The following is a 23,238-nucleotide window of genomic DNA, read 5'->3' on the forward strand; positions in this document are numbered from 1 at the left end:
TCAGAAGTTTGTGGTGACAAGCTACATTACTGAGTGTAATGAACATCTGAGTTCCCTGCTTTCATGATCATAAATTGTTTATGTTATAAGCACTTTGACATGCATACGAATTAGTACGGCGTACGAGATTGTTTTTGTGGTCAGCAGCAACACAATTTTTCTTCAATTGGAATGTTGAGAGTCTCCTACTGAGTTTTATTCTTATCACTTCTGTATACTTCATATATTTTCCCATGCATTTGATATTTACCGGATGCACCGAAATCTCCCCCATAGATGTTTTATCGAGTCAGTGTTACGCACCGTGAAAGACCGAGGATAAGTAGATTTAATGTTGGAATGATGATGATGATGATGGAAAGCTTTTTCTATATAAAACCGTAGAATCTAGAAATAAAAAAAAAAATTCTGTGCGGAAAGTTTTTTCCCAATGCACCTGTAGCTTCAATTTTTAGGAATAAGAATTATGGCTCACTTTACACTACCTGCAAACTCTTTCCTTGAATTATCTCCCATTTGTTTATTAAAAATTCTAAGTCAAGCTAAAGGTACACTTGACATTGTGAAACCCAAAGCATCCTTTAAGTGAACAGGGCTTCTTGGGATCTGAGTTGTTAAGCAAGATGGCATACTCGTACCCAGGAGCCTGTAAGTTTTTTGTATGTAAAATGAAATAAGAGCTACGAGATTTAAGTACGAAGTTGGTAAACTGATTTAAGTAAAAACGTCGGGAAAGGAGAGCTATAGCATTGAAATGAAAGAACAAGAAAAAGCACAAATGTATTTATAGTAAAATTAAACGCACACTTGAAAAGCCTTTATCTGACAAATCAAAGCATTTTTTGTGTGTTTTTATAATTCTCAAATGATGTTATCCAATTCACAAAAAAAAGAATCAGATTAGTAAAAGCAATTATAGATGTTTAAAAAAAGTAGGCTCAATTACCACCGATCATCCTGTGTGGAGATGAAGTATCAAAACCTGGCTTTAAAGAGAACTTTTCTGCACTGAAACATGGAGAAAGACTTTTAATAAAGTGTAGTGTGTTTTTAAAAACAGATCATCAGGAGGTGAAAACGTAGATAACTAGCAACAAATAAATATTATTTTAGATGTACTAAGTACAGGTTGAAAGGTAGTAGACGTAGTAAAATTCCTACAAAGTTGACTACACAGTATCGTGTTATAATTAAAGATGGCAGAAGGTGGTGTTGCATTGCATCAAAACAACTTTATGAATCATCATCAAAATTTTTATTATTCTCAAACTTCATCATCGCGTCAAACATCTAAACAATATTCGCAGCGAGAAAACTCTTCTGAAAGTTACGAATTAAATACTACACCAAGCTCTCGCAGTCGCAACAATAGTCACGGTACAGATGTCCTATCCAGTCCGGAAGTGATACCGCGGAATCGACAAATAAACGGGCAAAATCCTAATCAATTGGGAGCAAATAATACTATTAATCAATTTCATACGGCTGAGAACAAATATTCAAGAGGTCAACGTCGTGGAGAAAAACTTGATATGAATAACAACGCTGCAGGGAAAATACAATTTTTTACGCCACAAGTTTCGCGCAAAGATGAACATGGCGAACGACGGCATCGGCCGCATTCCAGATCAGGATACTTAAGTGACGGCAACCGTAACAATTCCAGAAAAAAACATCAAAGTATTCAAAATAATAATAAGGTACATGAATTTCCACAGTCTTATTTTCAACGTTTTTTTGTCCTTCTTTATGAGTCATTGTGACTCGACAATTCTGCAGCATTGTTCTCGTTTTCTTTCTATACGTTCCCAGGGCATATAATAAACGTGGAACGAGGCCAGGGTGCGCTGTTGTTATTCTACTGTGTTGATTCTCCCAAACCCAACAGCATCGTCATGTATAAAAATGTGCTTAGCAGCAAATAAGTAAGTATGCTTAGCAACGAAAAATCTTGTTAAGCGTATTTTCTTCTGCACACGTTACTATTATTACGAACTTTTTTGCATCAGGGATAAGAACGTTAACCGATCTCGTTCCCAGAGCTTTTTAGGTTTTTATATTTGTTCAAGCTCAGTTAAAAATCCATTGCAGCATAACACGTGTTTGTTCGTTTGTGATTTTTAGTTTGAGCATGTTTAGCAGCAGTTTTTATTTTATGGTGACGCGAGTAGGTTTCATGATAGTTTCTCAGATCCAAGCAATAATTATAAAAAAAATATCCCAGTATTGCCCGTGCGCACTTTGCGCTGCGAAAATAGAATTGACTCATTAGATAATCAAAAAATGGGGTATAGATGTTGATTTGTAAATTTGTTTCAGGCAAAGCGTTTTTGATTAATGGTGAGCGTTTGACAATTGAAAAATAAGCAATAGCCTTATAATGGTAGACAAGAAATCCACCTTATGCTATCGCAATAGCTTAGTGGTTTTAACCCCCGCAATTTAGACAGGTGAAAACCGGGGTTCGTTTCTCCTTAGCAGCGATTTAAATTGAGCGATCAAATGCTCCAATAGTACCGGATTAACCTAAACCATGTAATGGATATAGAGAGATGACACACTATGTGGGCCGTTGGTTGTTGCAGGGAGTTTTCTAAGAAAGCGCGGACCGTAATTAAATCTGCGTAGCTCAAATGAGCATTAAATACTTCAGGACTCCCTATCTAAGTCATGAAATAATAGACAGGTTATATCCCTGATATTTGTGGGACTAATCATGTGAAATATTTACACCTATCCAGCTTGTGTGAAGAAGCATAGCGAGTGATTTTCTGGACATTATCGACCGCCTGAGGGGCGGCCCGTCATCAATAGGTTATGGCGTGATATTTTCTCCGATATTTTTTGGATTTTTTTTGTATGCATTTGAATTTTGGTGCACAGCTTTGGTGCCATTTTATCATTTTTACTTATCCGAGCAGTATATTTGAAATGACTATCTTTCGCTACGCAGGGACGAGTTCTCGACGGTGGTAAGTAGTTTGTATTGCGAAAGTAATACAGTAGGGCAGGCCTTCGCGCGTTGATGGCTATTGATTGACATATTAAGTAGTTCTATTTAAACAAAGAAAAGTTGGCTAACGGTCGCACCGGTGTGTTACCGTACTTGTTATAGCGTAATGAATATCATACGTGACGACCCCAGAGTTAATGGAACGCCAGGGAACTGTTGTTTGCGAGAAAAACGGCACCTCGTAAGAGTGAAAAAGTCATTTTGGCGCTTAATCAAATTAATGGCAGACGTACTGTCTATAAAAAATTTTGATGATTTGTTTGTTCATTGCAAGCAAAATGAAACAAAAGATTGATAGAAAAATGTTTAAAAAGATTACACAAAGTTTGATCAAGATGTAAATAATTGAACATCCAAGTTTACGCCAATAACAGTCGTAGCTAGCTGGCTATATCGAGGCCATCTCTTCTGATCAATCAAAGCAATATTCCGTGATCCACCACAATTTCCATATGGCATGTTGAATATAATGGAAACCCATCTTCTAACTTGTAAATCATGATGGGAAATTTTACTCAAGACGAAAGCTTTCAACATGCTGATGATGCTGTTGCTGATGGTGGAAGAAATGAAGGGGTTTTGTTAAAATCTGTAAGACATGATTTTATAGGTTTCTTATATCATGGTTTTGTTCTGCCCAGATTGCGAAAACAGCCTGTTTACAACCGGGACAGCCGGATTATGTACGCATTGTCCGATTATGTTTTTTTTGCACTGGTTATGTCGTGGTGACCGGATTATGAACGCTGATATAATGGCTGGCCAGGCAGACTGTGAATGGCATTTTCTTTGAACTTTTGTGAATTAAACATTTTCTGAGGAAGATAGAACACCCCTAAAAACTAGACATGGCGAAAGAAAAAAGTCCTGACATAATTCTTAGTATAAACTACTCGTGTAGTAAATACATTTCAACATAATATACTTTGAAGTAACTAAATTTCACGGAACCTAAATTATTCTTTTTGCAGGAATTAAGTTTGGTGAAAAGTTATTAAACTTGCAAATCCCAAATTTTAGTATTTGCCACGAAATTTCGTTTCATTTGAGAACAACAACAACTTTCCCACCAGCGCTATTTGCTTGCAGTGATAACGAATGATATAAAAGCTCGGCTCTGATTATATAGGTTCTATAGGTCTGTCATAATAAGCCGGCCTTCCCCGATTAAGTGTGTTCTATAATAAGTGAGAAATAATGTTAGACTGTCGTATATAAACTGGCCTGCGCTGATTATGTTGCCCTGATTATGTATTTTCTGCCCTGTTCTAAACCGGGGCAAGCTGCCGTACTTAATCAGGGCAGCGTTTATTATCCGGGCAGAATAGTTTGATATAAGAATTGTTAGATTTGATCAGCTGGTCACTTTTGAATCACGAGCCATAAATTATTTTAAACCAACATTTTCTGACAAACAAAATATCTTAAAGGCGCGTAATCACCCTTATCTAAAAAAATTAACATATACATTTTTTATATTTATTTTAAAGTTCAAACTGAGTTATAACTTTCCTGAAAATTTTAGGATATAAAACCTACTAGAAATGGAAATAATGGTACTTCCATATCTTGAATTTATTGTTGTTTTTTTCGAGCCGCCATATTTAACGATCTTGTGGATCTCTTATTCTCCTCTAATAAGCGGGCTGTCGCAAAATGTTTGTGTGAATCCGTAGGTAAACAAACGGCCTTATCTTTAAACGAGCACTGGGATAGAGTTCAATAAAATCGCCATTATGCTAGTCTTCGTTCATGCTGTTCTTTTTGGCTTGTTTTTCTTTGTAAAACATGGCATCAAAAAGTGGAAAGAAATTTTGGTTCTGTTTAAAAAAGTGGCCGCGCGTAAAAACATCTGTATCACTTTCTCCACTTGATTTAGTTTACTTCTATTCTATTCGCCATTGTTTTTGGAGACCACAGACAAAACAAAACAGAAAGAAGAAATCACGCATTGCCTCGTGGTTATTAATTATGATAATTAATGCTTATCACGCTCTTTCTTTTTTTATTAACATGGCTGGCATTATTGCATATTATAAGCCAAAAAACCCAATGGGGGAAAAGGCTCATTGTGATAGTTGAAGATAGTTGAAGCACTATAGAGATAATAAAATTAAGAGCATGAAAGGGGGAATTCTGGAAATTTAGGTATTCTAATTGTCTAGATCTGATACTGTCTCCATAAGGAAACGACTAACTGTTACGATGGAAACACAGCTGTAGATGCCCTCCCTCATTCATTATTTTTTCTGAATGCAGCAACTATGTGATCGATTTTGCTGTGCGTTTATTATTGCATGATTCTTGCAATGTAATGGCGGTTCTGTAGGCGAAGATAAATTGGGTTTGCTATTTCTATGAAACATTTGAACATGTTCTGGTTGTCAGTTTTCAATAAAATTTTCAGGATAATGTTTTCTTAGTATATCTTTTAATTTTTACAATAAAATAGGCACCTTAAAAAAGTTGCCTACAGGGTGATTATGCGCCTTTAACACATTTCTGGCTATAGCAGTGTCAATGGTAGCTACAATTTTGCTACCTTTTATGAAAAACATTATTATTTCTCTTGCTGCCCTTGCACTGCCCTGTTGTGGCTTATTTTAAAGTTTAAACACTGAAAAATAGGTAAATCCTAAACAACAATGTATCCCAGGTAAAAAATGGGTTTAGCTATAGTGCAGTCTGAATGTAACCTTCCGCGTACACACAACTTGCATAAATAATTACTTTCATAATAGACTATTGTCGTTTAGAGAAAATACAATTGCACGGCAAAAAATTGAGAAGATCAGGGAAACTTATTGTATAAATAACAATAACCTGTGTGTGACAATGTTAAGAATACTTTCGGCGCGAAGTCTATATAGAATTTGTAAACAAAAGCAATTAAAAATATAAAAATAAACTTTACTGTACTATCTTAATTTTTATCTTGGAGAAAGATTTAAAATCTCTTATATTTTCAAAACACGATTTAAATACATTTGTAGAACTTAGTAATCGTGACGCTGATCTGAAAAGACTCGAGAAAAAAACAAGATACGCGTTATTGTCGTAACTCCCTCCTTCTTTATGATTATTATAATAAATCATATATTATATAATGGTGAAATACGTTTGTTGGCTAAAATGTAATACTGCTGACTATCCCTTAAACAGTCTGCTTTATAGGAAAAATAATATAAAAAATACATCGCAGAATATGTTTGTCGTAACACCCTCCATAACATAGTTTTTGCCTATACTATCTTCCTTAAAAAAATTTGCACATGTGGGAAATAGATTTTTTATGACTGCACAAAAATTTTTTATTAAGTTAATTTTTCAGTTTTTTTTATAAGGCGACTCCAACGGGCGAAGTTAAAGTCGGTCGGCAAAATAAAATAACTTTGTTTTAAAGAATGTATGGTCTGAACAACAACAAAAAAAATAATAAAAAATAGTAACAAAGGAGGGTGTTCCATGTATTTTCGCATAATGCACGCAGATTATACTTTTTAGTTGTGAAGGAAAAATAATAATAATTTTCTCAGTAAAAAAATGTAACTAGTTCTCAAGGTGAAAAGATAAAAATACTTGCATGCTCAAAAACTTGTTTTGAAAAGTTATGCAGGAAGTATTTTTCTTACATTTTTTAAAAGTTAGTATGCCAGCAAGAATACTATTTTTGTGCTGTTTTGAAAGTTGTACAGAATATACTTGTATGGTTTTAAAATCTATACAGCAAGTTATACTTGCACCGTTTCAAAATGTAAGTTATTTTTCTCCTACTTAAATTAATAAACAAACAATTTTAATGTTTTTTGCACATTTTTATAGGGAAATCTAAATTTAAGTGCTTTAGTTGACAATATTTAAAATCTTTAGCATTGCTAAAATCATTTATTTAAAATTCATAACGGAGAAGGGTGGTTGTAACACCCTCCTTGCATATTTTACCTTGTTTTTATTATTTATCCTGGTATTGACTAAAAGTCTTGCTGTATTACAATTTAGCTAGCGTAATTTAAGTTAAAAATAGCATTGAATAAAATGTTAAGAAATATATTGGTCCCATGAAACGATCTGTAAAAAATTGTGATACGATTTCAAAAGGTCTATGATGATTTCTTTCATCAAAATTTTATCATAACGTGGGAAATATAGGAAAATTTATCATGTCACTTATGCTTATGTCAACTATATATTTTATACATGTTTTGAATTTATTAATTATTATTAGACAAATTGTGATTGTCTTGTCCCATTTGGCTGGTTGACACTCTATTGATTTGCTAAATCTTTGAAAACAACAAGTAACATATTCAATGAGCAGATCTTGCAAAAGAAACATGTGGAGTATAGCTACTTGTACTTTTCCAATTATGCTTGGTTTATGTGGTGCAATTATCTCATGTTTTAATTCCACATTATTCATTGTCTACAATTCTTGCATATTTTTTGTTTTTGTGATATTTTACCTACAACTTTGTTTATACTTTAATAATGGACACTACAAATCTCACACAGAGTTTAAGACGAAAAAACTTATAAAATAGATCACATCAACTCAAAAAAAATTGAACATTTAAAAAAATCATAAGTTACTACAATAGTTTCACGTTCAAAACAAAGAACATCCTAAAATTACAAAATCACATCGCTGAGAAGCTAAAAATTAGCAATCTCTCAAAGTTTTAAAATTGCTGTATTTCGTTCTATAATACAAGAAACGTCCCTTCTGTCCTAAAGAATTATTTTGTCCTAAAATGACAATAACACGTGTCCCCAAAGCTAAAAAAATTGCTTATTGATAAAAAAACAATAACATAAAAACTTATCTGAGTTTATATCTTTAATTTCTCATTTCAGGGTCAACTTCATTTACCCTCAAAATTTGGTCACAACAATGGCAACAGGTTAGTTTTAAACTTATTTTTTAGTTCTTATAACTAACAGCTTTATTTGCCACATTCTGCTTAACAAATGTAGAGAGAAAAATATTCTGAGTGGTGTGTGACCTTGATGTTATGGAGACCCACATTGATAACAGTGTTTCTAACACTGAAGTGGTTGTGTCCTGTATAAATATTCAAATAATAATAATAATTTTCTTCTCTTTTTTATTGGTTTGAGAGCGAGTAACATATTGAAAAAGAAAAATATATATATATTTTGTCCAATCAGACTTTATGGGAAAGCAAATCTTAAAGGGACCACAACGCGTCTAAACAAATCCAATTTATTACAAATATGCACAATTTTATATCTGACAATGGTCCTTCAAAATTTGGACTTCAATTGTTTGATCCTTCCAAACTTTTTTTTTAAATATTGAAAAGCTTAAAGGGAACCGAAGGTATAAAATGATGTTGGACTTATATAAAGTTGGTTAACAAGTCTTTTTACATTTTTTTAAAAGGCTCTTTTCATTCTCAAGATTTCACATTTAAAGAATTATGATGGGATAACTCAGTAATAGCAAATTTTGACATTTTCAGTAATTTTAGACCTGTTAAGGGATGTAAATTCAAACGTTATCAATGCATAGATATATTTAAAGGTGAATTAATTAACATAAAATTTTTCGCCAAAATAACATTTGTTTGCTTGTCCCAGACCTCTTAACTTTTTGCTGACGACCCCAGAACTTGAGATGTGCATGTGGGTTTGCAATTAAATTTTGTTAGTAAGCATATAGAGCTTTTACAAGCTTACCCTAAAAAAACATGGATTTTTTAGATGCTTTGTTGTATTTGTTTTCAAGGATAGTAGATTAAAAGGAGAACAAGTTGAAACAACTTGTCTGCTCTTTTTAAAAAACAGGAAATTTTTAGAACGTGACTTGTTAGTAACAAAAAGTAATAAGTTTCATTCATATGTGGTTGGTATCGTACTTTGTTTCATAAATTATGCAAACCAAGGTGGAATTGTTTTTTCTTAAAGGATGTTTAGTCCTGAATATATGATTTATATATAACTTTTGTTTGTACCTGTCCATAAATTATTAATATATTTGAAATAAAATTTAGTTTATTTCAAAGAAATTGAATTTTGATCGCCTATGTGCTTGTATGAGATGGGATGGTTTAGAGGACTTTAATAATAACACAAAACAAAATCTTTTCGCTAAGCATACATGATAACATTAATGGTGGCATTAATAACAAGTTATGTCTGGTTATAATTGGGTCAGTTAAAAAATTTAAAAAACTATTTATTTTGAAAAAAATTCTGATCAATAGAATTAATCAAGCATGAACTCAAATTTAATATTAATTATTTAAAGTTTAGAATTACTCTCTGATTTTATCTTAATTAAAGTTTTACAATTTCTCTGTGATTTTATCCTATTTCCTAATTTTTAACTTTACTCTTTTATACTGAAACTCGTCATGATCAGAGGTCTGATTGGGGTGAAGCATTCTCTGTTGAGAATGAAATGTGGATGTGCTATGATAAATATTCACCTATGTTTACTCTTTTAATTGGCAAGTGTCCTAATGTTTCTTACAAAATATGGAATGATAAATCAAGATTTTTCTAGGCATACTTAAACCACACTCTGTTTTCAACAGCTGATGAAGTTAGGTATTCTCATTTTAGTGTTTCGCTAGAATAAAACATACATTGAAACATAAAGCTTGATTGCACATGATGTATTCAAATGTTTTACAGCAGAGAACAATACTAGCAGAGTGGCACTTTAAAATCAAAGACAACGATACAAGGAAACTTTTGTTTCAGGAAAGAACTCTTTTAAAAGTTTTAAAATAAAAAAAAGAATGTTTTATTAATTAATAAGCCCCCAGATTATCAATATGAATGAGTTGAATTTAATCATCTGTAAGATGGAGTACTTTAGCAATTCAGGAGAGTTATAGGAAGGCTGGATGTGATGAATGTTTAATGAAAATTATTTTAAGATAACCAGTACATGAGAAAAACACGAAAAAGTATTCTGCAAGTATTGTATAGTTCAGAATTTTGTTTTGATTTTTAATTTGACACTGCAGTTTTAATCACAGTTGTAAGTATTTTGTCTCAAAAAGATGTTGTAATTGTATAGTTGTGTTGCCATTTTCTCAAAGTATAAACACTTTTTTATATATATGAAAATGCATATAAACATACATTCCTTAATTTTTCATACATATCATATTATTTGGTATTACTTTTTACTTTTTTTATGCAATTAAATTCTTTTAACTGAGTCAATACCAGGTATAAAAAAGAAGCACATACATATTCCTTAGAAAAAGAGGAATGTTTTCCATGTCACGTACATACCGTTATTATTTTTTTCATGCCACATTTATTTTAACTGATGGAATACAAGGTGCAGCTTTGTTAATAAGAAACACATTTTTTAAAAACAACAGTTTTATATAATGATGTGATTTACTGAGCTTCACTGGTGTATTTTGTTGTTATTGTTGTTATTCTAAAAATTGAATGCTAGCTATGGTAATCACAAAGCTTTATTAGTCTAATGAGTTAAGTGATTCTCCATTAAGCTGATAGTAGTTTAGTGTAATTAACATAATTATTGACATATAGAGTATTTATGTTCAATATATTTAAGCCAATCTGTTCTTTATTTCTATCTCTTTTGGCTGTAGGTTTTATTCAGCTATCATTTTTTAGTTTTTTTAATATTGTGTCCATTTTGTATTTATCTCATATTTAGTTCTTGTATAAGTTGCTATACAGAAAGCCATTTTTTGACCAGTTGTAGTTTCAGATGTGTTTCTTCAATGTTTGTTTTAATTTGTTACTTCATGTCATTCCAAATATATAATAGTTTATTTAATAACTTTTTAGTATAGATTGTGAAGTATCACCCAAGCAAATTTTGAGTAACTAAGTAGGTTATAGTTTATGACCTTTTTTTAAATCTTGCACCATTGTATGTGTTCATTCGATATACATCTTTCTTAAAATCCAACCTTACTTTGAAAGTCAATGTAAATCCAACCTTACTTTGAATGTCAATATAAATCCGCGAAGTCAAATTCGGAAAAACAAAATTCTTATTCTGTAAATTTTGCATTAACACATCAGAGTTAATTTTTTTTTCTCTACCTTTGAAAAAATCTTTTTTTTCTGTCATATGTTAAATTTACAGTTTCTTATGTAAATCTTTACTACAACTCGAACTTTAAAGCCCTGGTGTGACCATGACCCAGCCTCTGTATTCATGTTGCAATTAGAATTGTATGTTTACAGAAATTATTGATTCAAATCAGCAAATATTTGTAAACATGGTATTTTTTTAAGTTCGGTGTAACTTGAACTTACAAAAGTTATGCTCTACTTTTCTCTGTTAATTTAACTATTATTCCCGTTCCATTGCAAAACGAAATGTAAATTGTTGACGTGAAAAGTTTGCTGACTCTAAACTGGGAAATGGCATATCACACAAAATTGCATGAGAAAGCATTTGACCAGTGTTTTGTCAGCTTCAAATTTGTTACAGAGTGCCTATTGTTTTATGATTTTTTATATAATAAACTGAATTTAAAAATAAAGTGAAATAAAAGCAACAAATTCAATTGTTTTTGTTATAATTTTTTTCAGCTTTTACAGAAAGGTCAGAAATAAAAAAATAAAAAGAGTTAAAAACAGAGATGACTTGTTCATGAATAGATGATATATTTAAGTTCATAGACATTTCAATGCGTGTCATTTCTCAAGGTTATACAAGTTGTAATGAATAATATATAAATAAATTATAAATTACTATTTTTTTAAGTTGAATCAGTTTCTATAACATGTACTGTATAATTTACAACGCTTGATACAACTGCATGAAAATCTGGACCTCTAGTTCACTTTGATTTTTTCATTCAGATTTGATTTTTTTTAATTCATTTATTGATTGGACTTTAACTTAAGATTCATACTAGCCAGTATGTAAGTAGTTTTTTTAACCTCTGAGTTATGTAAGATTTTGATTTTGATATTTGAAAACTGTTGATTTCACATTCAACATTTTTTATATTCTTACCCAGTTAAAAAGAAAAAAAAAACATGTTTATTTTTTTTTTCTAGCGTTGGTGTTGGTTTCTAACAAAACTTTTCATTGTTTTAAATTATGTTTTAGGACTGATGGTTCATATTATTGGGATCCAAATCATTTTGACCAAAGTGACGATGAGTCAATTCAATCCGACGTGCTAGCTGAACCTTTTCTGTAAGTTTTGTCAATTACTACAAGATATACGAACACAAATGTTTGCTTTGAAATGACACTCGTTCCACATAATAAGGTTGTTTAGTTAGTTTAGCGTGTAAGGAATCTTAGCCGTATGTGTTTGTCCCTGCATATGATTATGCTTCAGAATGTTAAATATATATGCGATTATATTAAGGCCAAACAAAGAATCACTTTACTGTTTTTTCCATGGGAGTTCACAAAATTCTTTGCTATAGACAATATGCATTATACACAACAACAGACTCTAGTGAAAACCATGAGCAGTCCCTTTGAAAAACAAAATGGTAGACACTTTCAGCTGACAATGTATTTCTTAAAGAAATATGCTCCATTTGCAACGTTATATTATGCGTTGATAATGCAATGTATACAACTTTCTTTTTCTGCGAACAGTGATTTAATAAAAACCTTAGTATCAATTTTATTCCATATCTTCTGTCTAATTATTTACATTGTGTCGCCATTTTCAAATTTCAAACTCTCGCTGTTAGATCACATGATTATGAGTATTGTTTAACTTAGGGATCGCTGCTTAAAAATTATAATAAGGTTAAAATAAAGTGGAACTGTTCATTACCAGCTTGAAGCTAGAATTTGGCAACCATAGGTGTAACTTTTTGATAACTAAACATTTAATGATAAATATTTGTTTTCATGAAGCAAACAAGTTGCTCAATTTGGGTGAAAATTCAAGCAAGGACTTAACAATAGCAAAATGAACACCCAGGTTGATAATCTTTATTTTATGCATAAGAACAATTGCCTCTGGAAGAAGTTATTAGATCAATTTTGACCATCATGAAAAGAAAATGGAAATACAGTTTTCTAAAACTTTGCTTCAAATGTAGTTCAATAAAATGCTGAAATGTAATGAGGCCACAACTTAATTTTAATAACCACATGGAAATGTAAATTAGTAAAGAGTAGCCATCAGGTATAATTTTTTTGTAAAAATAAGATTTGATTTAACCACTAAGTACATTAACCTCTGTGCTCTGTCTTTAGATCTGACCAGAAATCAAACAGAATGTATGGTAAGTTTTCCTTTAAAGTTATGAAGGTTAAATTGAAGTTAGCCCAAAAAAAGAGTTGTTGAAGATAAAGATATTATTGTTTTACACTGTTATAAGGAGGTTATTCTTGGCTTAACATCTATTTTTCATTGTTGAACAGGGTAAAATTAATGGCCTTCTGCACACTTGGTTTACGATTGTGTTAGTTCTAAACTTCTTAGTACCTCCTGCCAAGCCTTCCTCGGTTTACTCTGATTTGAGTGCCTGAAGTTATCAAATCTTCTTCCCCAATTATCCTCCTTCATTCTTTCCAAGTCACCATCAGCTTAACTAACATAACACTTATTTTTCCTTTTTAGCATGTGTGACCAGAGTATATTTCTGATTATTCTCCAACCAGTCCTCAGTGAGAAGTTTGTCCTTATTTCATCCTGTCAAGTCTTTTTTGACTAACCTCTGTGCTTTGTCCCTGGAACTATTATATCTCACTTTACTGCACTTTAATTATTTTCCTCTCCTATTCCATCCAAGTGCCATTTTAACAAACAAAATGTAAACCTGTTATAAGATACATTGTTTTGTTATTGTTTGCCTATCGTGAAATCTGTTTGTGTTTAGATAACCGAATTTCACAAACAAAACAATCTTCATACAGTTACACACAACAAGGCAATACAAATTACTCATCACACAATGGAGATGTTCAATACAACGCATCTTATCAAGGAAATTATGAATACAACAACGAAGATCCAGACATATCAATTGGTTCCCTCAGAAGTCATGACATAATGGAACATGAAGAAATGTACCACTTCGGAACAAATATGAAACGAAGTGCATCTAATCGCAGCGCCAATAGGATTCCTAGTCGACCCAGTTCTGTGCGATCTAATCGTTCATCAATCCGAAATGGGGATTTGGAAGAATATGATATTATAACTGCAGGTAATGCTTTGCTCAATCTCTGTTCGCTCTTCAAGAAATAATTGTTTGATTTCCAAATCCTATCCGTCTAGCATTTCTTGCAACTTTCGATAAAACCAAAACTTATCATCTTATTCTACAACTTTGATTTTTCAACAAATAATTTTATTTCTCAAGCTGGTTTTTATTTTTCAACAAGGTATATTTTTGTGTTAAATTTTTAAAACAATTTTCCCTTAAGACTTGGTCTTTAAAATCTTTATTTTTTATAAAAACAACTGTGAAATTGTTGCTGTTGACAAGGAAATTGTGGGAGGGTTAATCAGTCCACAAAAATTCAGATCATGCAGCATCATTTAATTTTGTTTGCAGCTTTACGCAATTCAAATTTAGTCCAAAATGCTTTATGAAGGTTTTTCCCTAGTATTCTGTTATATTTCCCATGGCCTTCTTGTTTTATTTTGCTTGGGTTTAGTAAGAGAGAGTAGATGAATCGAAGATAAATGTCGTCTCTCCTTACAAATACAAAAATGAGTAGTGTTTTGATTAGCAATGAAAGTAATTGTCATTATGAAAAATTAGAACGTCCACACCAGTCAGTAGAGCGTTCGAATCATGTCAAAGAGGTTGTGAATTCACAAATTAAACACCCTAGAACCGCCTGTGTGGTTCCTCAATTGACAAGGTATATCCCTCGATATTAGTGAGATTATTCACATCAAATGTAAATCACTGACATTAAATAACTACATTTCATAAGATTTAAAAAAATGCAAGGTTTTATAGTAAACCTCTTTAAAACTGCTGACATAAAAAGGGATATAAAACTTACCTGGAATTTTTCAGATTCTAACTTTTTACCTGTTCATTTATTGGCTACCTATTCTTTGTTTCGAATCAATTTTTTTTTAATCATAGGTTGTGTGTTTTCAACGTTAGGCAAATTCTTTCACAAGTCCATTAAAAAATTAAACTTAGATTTTGATGAATACTAAGAAGCTTTTTTGTCTATACCCTCTGCCAGCTTTCTATGACTTGTGACTTTCTATGACTTCTATGACTTGTTCAGCTCGCTATTTTTGTTTATTTTTGTTAAAAAGGATAATCACTTTATTATAGATCAGTATAGTCGGCCAGTATCTCGTCAAAGTTCCTTATCACGTCGCAGTGAGCCTCCCCCATACAGGCAAACAAACCAATTTCAAACAAACAGCCAGTCACGTACCAGGAACAGCAGTGGTAGTTATGCCGTGAAACGTTCACAAACATTGCCGAAGAATAATGGCCATGCTTATTATCGTGAGGAATTTCGTTCAAGTACATTGCCACGGCGACCAGCCTCAACCAACACGCCAGAGCCAACTTCTGAAGCTATAGTAGAAGAGGAGCGTGTAAATGCTGATGGTTCGTGTTTATGTTTTATATTTTCTTAAAACATTAAAGAAAATATTATTCAGTTATTAAAATTAAAAATATTATTCAGTTATTAAAATTATAAGAAAAACATTTCTACGTTTGTTCAAGTTTGTAAACAAACCATCCTTATAATATCTGATCAAATCCATATTTTTCTCTTTTGAGAGTTTTCTTTTAAAATTTAAAGTTGTATTTTAGGGTAAAATGAAAATTTGGGTCTCTAGTTTAGTCTTCAAAAATGTTTACATGGTTTTTGAGTGAAATAAAACTTATTTTAGTGTTTATTTCTTTAACTCTCAAAGTTTACATGTGAACACGATTCATCTGAAAAGAGGCTTCGTGTATACAAAGTAATGACATTATGTGAACGCGATGAAAATAATTCATTTCGGATGAATCTCTTTTTGTGACTATGTGAAGGCTTCCTACGTTGTTGTTATAAAAATCCATTTTTTTTACTTTAAAACGAATTGTTTGTGGTTTGCAGTATTGGAATGCAATTAAGTACGTCAACTATCAGGTAAATACATATGCATATAGGTTAGGTACTGGCTATCTTTTATTTCAGTGCAAAACCTACCATATGTTAGAATGACGTGCATTTTCCTTTCTTAGGTTCAACAGTGCTTATTCGGCGGGTTGTTACAGCAACGACCACACAAGCCTATCATGAAAACGAGGTCCCAAAAGTTGAAGTACATATTAGCCCTGCTACAGAAACTCTCATATCTCCCCCATTGTCACCAAATCATCAATTAAATACGCACTTACACCAACAGCAGACAAACTCATCCAGTCAAATGAACTCGATGTCCCAATATGAACAAGTGACTACAACTTCATACAACCATGACAACAGATATGAGATGCGTGCTGACCATCAGTACAACGAAGATAACGATGAGCGAGTTTCTGTTCGAGGTAAAAACATGTTTGCATCCTATTTCTTGCCAGAATACCATTTGCTTAGAATGGTAATAACAATATGGTCGCAGTATGTTTTTAATGATTTTTGCATATGTTTTAAATTCTCTTTGTTGCAGGTAGTGAAAGAGCGTATTCAGGCTCAGGCTCACAGCCTAACAGTAACCCTCCATACAGACCTGCTAGCCAGGCTAGTTCTGTGCACAATAGATCAAGTTATGGCGATAACAATCAAAGCCGAACGATGAATACCTCGTTTGAATACACAGAATACCAAACACGTAATGATCAAAGCCAGCGTCGGTCATCAAAATCATCATCTGTGAAACTGCCGTACGGTCTACAAGCAGATGGAGGTGGTCAGTCTTATATTACTGAGGAAGTGATAACACAAAATAATATTTACCTCGATGAAGGAGCAGCTAGTGGGGGTTTAATGGATGATGATTTCAATAGTGGTGTAGTTGGTAGTTCTACGTTTGGAATGGAACAAACGGACTACTATGGAAGCGAAAATCATGCGGATAGTGAGTGGTTTATTTTGTTATAACGTAACGAATATGGAAGACACTATAGCGCGTAGAGACAGAGCATCATTTGAATGTTTGTTATTCTAATTTTATTTTTCTTTCAACAAGTTAAAGTTTAAATTGAAGCAAAGAAGAGTTTTTTTTATCTCTTGATGAAGTTTATAAACTGAATTTTAAGATTGATTATATACTATCGTTTAATGATAGCAAAAAAAAACACTGACATCCGCAGTAACATTTCACTTTTGTTAAATTGACCGAAATGAGCCACAATTTCGGGTGTTTAATGTAAAGGCAGGACTGATTTTACTTTATTTCGGGTGCAGTAAAAGTCTCATGAGAACGCCGTCTTCATATTTGCAAATACATCAACAACAACAACAATGCATCTTTTAAATTTAGGTACGAAGAAATCTGCTCAACAAAATGGCGTCGACCTGCTTGACTTACTAATGTACTTAAAAACCGATGATAGCGCCTTGAAAGCGAATACTGCAGGTTATATCATGCATCTCAGTTATAATGATGATGACGCCAAAAGAAGAATAAGGTACGTGAGAATGGGCGTGGTCGGTTTTGGGAATTTAGTCAAATAGGGTCATGTTTTGTTTTCCACATGTGATTGCTCTTAGATATAAGGATGAGCTTTCAATGTAAAATCCTACCATACATCCACTCTAAAATAATTTCTAATTCAAAAGGGTATTATTACATGTCGGGTTAATTTCTGTTTCCAAAAAGCACCCCTCTCTAAAAAATTTCTTATTTCATCCTTTGTTAACCAAATTTACACAAGTTCATGTACATTTGTTTTCGCTCTCATTTCAGATATTATTGTATAACTATCCACCCCTTTTATGTGCCTCCCTCCCACCCCTTTTATGTGCCTCCCTGTTAATGCAAAGTTTAAGAGTGCTCAGAAAAGCCATTAAAAACTAAACTTGGTTGTTAGGATTTCATTTTTTGTCAGGATATTGTAATTTTCCATTCTGAACTTGAATCAATTCTCCCAAATTTAAAATTGCAGTTAGAATGTTTGTTTACATTAGAGAAGTGGACATTATTCCACTGTTGGTTCAACTGCTTGATCACGAAGACGAAGATTGTCATCGAAATGCTGCAGGAGCGCTCAAAAATCTCTCCTATGGACATTTCATTGAAGATAATAAGGTAAACAACAGCGGTGGAGTGCAATTCTATTTTCTTCTCCTCCTCTGCGCTTCATTTTAAATATTTATAAGCCGTAATGACTCTTTCATCTATTTCGAAACATTCGCGATTTGATTTAATTTCGTGACTTTTTTGCTTGTCTTCTTAGATGGCAATTAGAAATTGCGGAGGTATCACGGCTTGTACCAGACTACTTTACCGAACATCGTGGATAGAAGTCCGCGAGCATGTCACTGGTGTTCTGTGGAATATTAGCTCAATTGAGGTAAATTGGGTGATTTATCTAGAGAATATCTTTGTATCGATAATCTCTGTTTCGATAATCTTTATCGATAATCTCTGTTTCGATAATCTATCGATAGCAATTTTATCAAGCGTTTATTAAAAATGTATAGCTCATTTTCTCAAAACTTTTTAGACGATCAAACAAGATGTTCTGAACGAGGCCGTCGAAGCTGTTGCCGAACTCATCGTTATTCCTCTCTCCGGATGGGAGAAAGAGTTTGCAGAGATGGGAAAGAAACCCGGTGTGGTCACGTGGTCTACACTATTACGTAACTCTACAGGCGTGTTACGAAATGTTTCGTCTGCCGGTTTTGAAGGACGCTCAAAGTTGCGCTCCATTGACGGGCTAGTTGACTCGTTGGTGTGGATTTTAAAAGCCGCCATAGCATCCAAGAATAACGATATCAACAATAAGGTGCCGTTTGTTTACATTTCTGCAGGAGGGATAATCTTCTCTATAGAGTCTCTTCCACAGTGTATTTTACGTTGTATCTTACAGATTTTTGTTTATGTTTCGTTATCAGCATGACGCCTGAGAGCGAGGTAAAATCTTCTATGCTCTCCTCCAAGTTGCTTGTTAACGTAAACTTTGTTTTTGACAGATTGTTGAAAACGTAACTTGCACACTGAGGAATTTATCGTACAAAGTCGATGTAGAGATAGACCGAAATGTTTACCCAGACGCTGCCAAGGTAACAATTAAAGATGGTACCGATAGTAACATCAATGACAATCAAGTAAATGACAACAGTAATAAAAATGGTAGCAAAGGAGCGAAAAAGGAGCCGACCACAGAACTTGTTCCACAAGACGCAACTAAAACCGGTTGTATCGGGATGAAGAAAAAACCCTTCGTGAAGCGAAAGACAAATCGTAGCAAACATCCTTTATCAAACGGCAACAAAAAACCACCCCCTGAACAGTGGAAGTACCTTGTGCCCGTTCAAGAACACAGACCCACGCCCCTTGGTGTTGAATTACTATGGCAACAAGAAACAGTGACTATTTATAGCTATTTGTTGACGAATTCAACGAATCCAATCACGCTAGAGGCTGCTGCTGCGGCTATCCACAATTTGTGTGGTTGCAAGTGGAATGTAAGGAGTTACATATTTTTATGTATTCATTTATTTATTTATTTATTTATTTATTTATTTATTTATTTATTTATTTATTGCAAGAAAAAACGTTTTAGAGCGTTTTAGTCCAACGAAAGAGGTATGGTTCACTAGCCCCTAACTAAAAAAGAGCTTTTTTGTTCCTTTTAAACAAGGCGTGAAATTGTTTCACAAACTGTTCAATTTTATTTTTAGTGGGCAGGCTTACTTCGTGTACATATACGTCTACAGAAGGGGATTCCCCCTATGCACGATTTGCTCTCCGTTGATCAAGAATATGTAGTGCGCTCCATCGCATATGCTTTAAGAAATCTGTCTATAGATCGCACTAACAAATGGTCCATTGGTGAGTTTTTTCATTTGTATTTGATAGATGCATTATTGTTAAATCTGCATGGAGAGTTGGAAACAAGGTTGGATTAACTTATAACAACTTTTTAGTAGATCTTTCAGACGCTAAAATAGTTTAAATGTCCTTGTTTTCTTTGTAGGTAAGTTTGCCCACACTGGCTTACTGCAAGTTTTGCCCACGGTAAAAACTTACGAAACTGACTTGAAGCCAGCTGACTCAACCATCTGTGCAGTATTATCTGTCTTGCAAACTCTGGCTTACAAGGATTACTACAACTCGAAGTAAGATTGATTATTTGCTTGTTTGTTTGTTTGTTTGTTTTGTTTGCTGTTATTATTTTATTTGTTGAAGGTTTTTACGATTAAAAGTGAGCCTCGTTTCCAGAATAATACTATTTTGAATATTTTACTCTTTTACAGGACTTTCATTCATCTCATTCGATGTTAGCTCGTTTTTCTGTTATTACTTCATTGTTTGAAAATATCTCGCCTTAAAATGTTCAATGTATTGTTTGTCGATGACTATCGTTGAAATTCGTAGCTTAATTTTTCTTATTGACTAACTTTTAGGTATATTAAAGATGGCGGTGGTATTGAAAAACTAATTGGCTTAACCAGAGAAGCATCGAGCGGACGAAAACAAGATGAAAAGCCGCTTCGAGTGTATTCCGAACGTGTCATCCTCGAAGCGAATAGGGTACGTTCATCGATTACCGCGCATGTTTTCGTTCGCACTCACAGCCTTTTTTTGTAAAAATTAGAATGGTGTGATGAATTGATTACTCCAGCTTGCAGTTTGCGTGGCATTAACTATAAGGCGCGCGTGTCACTAACTAACTGCGATGCATTTTTTTTTATGTAAAAACAAAATTTTCTAAGTTGATCAACAAAAAACTAACCACTAAATAATTAAAATTATATATATATATATCCTTTATATAACGCATTTCGTGTTTCCGTTGCACGACGTTTTTCTTGCGGACAGACAATACGGCTATTATGAATATAGTGCCCGTGGAAAATCCATGGGAATTCGCCCGTCGCATCAAAGTTAATTAAATTATATGGCATTATTCACGGCTTGAAGATTTTGTGCATGGTTACCACGACTCGCTTTTGGCTGACAGACAAATTACAGGTATTAATATAGAGACTAGTCGATCACTCGTGGAAAAATACGTGCGGTCGCCCGTCTTTTTATATCGTCTGTCGTGTTTTCGTAACAGAAGGACAAACAGACACACAAACAGACAGACGATGGCTATTATTAAAGAGACTAGTCGGCCACCCGTGGAAAAATCTACGGGGTCGCCCGTCCTTTATATACTGCATTTTGTGTTCTTGTAACACCACCTTTTTCTAGCGCACAAAATGACAGACGGAATTCTGCAATTATTCAAACTTTTCTGACTGTTTTAGGTTTTGCTCTACATGTGGGAGTTTAAAGATTGTCGTGATGCTATTAAAGAACGTCCGTGGTCACACAGCAAAGCGGAAGATAACGAAAAAGCATTTAAAAATGCATCATTAAAGAAAAGCAAGTCGAACACTGATGCCTACGCGCAAATGGATCGCGCTGAAGATGTTGTGATCGCGAGCCGCGATTCAAGGCGATACGTTGATGTTGAAGCGGAAGACGATAACGAGAACATCGATCAGTCGCGTGTTGAAAAACCACCTCTGGAGGAGTACGAAATGAGCAACATCGGTCATGGTGACGTTGCGCATGACGAAACACAGGATGATGAACCATTGGTTCGTAAAAACAGTTCGCAGAAGAAAAAGAAAAATAACTGGTTCAAAAAAGACAATACAGAGGAGAGTAAAAAGGGGTCTAAAAATAAACAAGATGAAAAAGCCAAGCTTGTGAAGGGTGAAGAGGATTCCTTTGTATAGGAATCCCCATTTAGTAGACGTATTGTTTTCTAATTTCTAATAAATTAATGTATTTACAGGTATTGTTTTATCCCTAGGTTTATTCGGTACCGTAAAAACTGACCAGATGTGCTTAAGAGATAATTTTATTTCCCTTTTTTTATAATTTTGAAATTTTCAAAATTCTACAGAATAGCAAACAATTTGTTGATTTTTTGTATATTTACTGCACATAGTATAAATATTCGAATATTTCGTTGTTCTCCATCGTTGATGATAATATGATGGAGAGTATTTATTGCAGTTATTGTAATGTTTCACTTATTTTATACCCTCATTCTTGTAGCCTGGAACGAGGTTGATATTTTGTCAGGTGATGTAAAATCTTTGTAAGATGACGTAATTTTTTTATTTATAAAATGACACGGTGTTAGACATCTAACATTTTCCAACAACAAAAACAAAATCCGAAGAGGTTTCCACACCTTTCATGTATATACCGTAAAATTCTTTTACGATACCACCTAGTGGCGTTCATTTTGGCGTTAAAGGGCGGAGTTATCTGTTAAAAATATTGGAATATATCGCCAGGCAGGGACCGTGGTTAAGAAAGGGAGATAAAATTGTTTTTGCGCTGGGAAGAATTTGCAAATAGAATAGGACTTTTCAAATATTCTGCATGCTATCTCCCATTCTTCATGAAACATCTTGCCGTTTTCTTTTTAAAAACACTTTTCTGTTAATCTTTCAGTTGATTGTGTATATTTATTGAAAATATTTTTAATCTAAGCAACCTCGTTCTCATTCTCCTTAACTTAACTTTTAATCTTGAGTAGTAGAGTATGCGAACGAGGTTTCTTTCTGGAAGAGTAATTTTATACAAAATTGAACTTTTTTCATACTCTATTTAACTCGGTGAATCTCTTTTTATATTTAACATTTATTTATTTAATTCTCACAACTTTGTTACCAGGACCAGTTCTTGCCTTTTCATCAAGTAAACACTAGTGGCTCTGACAACGTAAACATTGGCAACATAGTTGTGATTTAAACCAAACTTCTTTTTTAATATTGTCTCGTTTTGTCTCGATTATGTATTATTTGTTTTGTTTCTGTCACATTGTGTATATTGGAAAAACGAGTCTTTCATCTATAAAGCCAGCAATAACTTTGAAGTATGGTCCATTTGGGATTAGGATTAAATCCTGTGTCTGAAAATCAGTCCTCACTAATTTCTTCTTTTAAACTGGTCCCAAAAAACCTATTTACCTGGGCATGAAGTTGACCGTGTCGCCTTTTACTTGTTATAACTTCAAATTCATTCCCAACCCATTTTTCTTCTCTTTTTTTAATTGGGAACTGAAGAGCAGGGAGTGTTTATTTTAACATCAGATTAGAATGTTCCACGCGACGC

General features: G+C 33.3%; 1 protein-coding gene across 4 annotated transcripts; it reads left to right on the forward strand.

The window, feature by feature from the left end:
* The first annotated feature begins 967 nt into the window (after positions 1-967).
* Positions 968-22,319, forward strand: LOC130628803 (plakophilin-4-like). 4 transcript variants are annotated; one of them, XM_057441811.1, is made up of 17 exons: positions 968-1,700; positions 7,868-7,914; positions 12,102-12,191; positions 13,221-13,249; positions 13,847-14,176; positions 15,275-15,559; positions 16,187-16,492; positions 16,615-17,022; positions 17,428-17,575; positions 18,075-18,195; positions 18,344-18,460; positions 18,614-18,895; positions 19,083-19,577; positions 19,794-19,944; positions 20,090-20,231; positions 20,520-20,646; positions 21,369-22,319. In XM_057441811.1, the coding sequence occupies exons 1-17, from the start codon at positions 1,197-1,199 to the stop codon at positions 21,843-21,845; spliced, it is 4,059 nt and encodes a 1,352-aa protein (XP_057297794.1). In that variant the 5' UTR covers positions 968-1,196; the 3' UTR covers positions 21,846-22,319. The 4 variants fall into 4 exon arrangements, with proteins under 4 accessions (XP_057297794.1, XP_057297795.1, XP_057297797.1 ...); XM_057441812.1 differs by lacking the exon at positions 968-1,700 and adding an exon at positions 3,246-3,604; XM_057441814.1 differs by lacking the exons at positions 968-1,700; positions 7,868-7,914 and adding an exon at positions 9,868-10,025.
* The last annotated feature ends 919 nt before the right edge of the window (positions 22,320-23,238 follow it).

This window comes from Hydractinia symbiolongicarpus, chromosome 15 (assembly GCF_029227915.1).
Source record: "Hydractinia symbiolongicarpus strain clone_291-10 chromosome 15, HSymV2.1, whole genome shotgun sequence".
In the NCBI taxonomy this organism is placed as follows: Eukaryota; Metazoa; Cnidaria; class Hydrozoa; order Anthoathecata; family Hydractiniidae; genus Hydractinia; species Hydractinia symbiolongicarpus.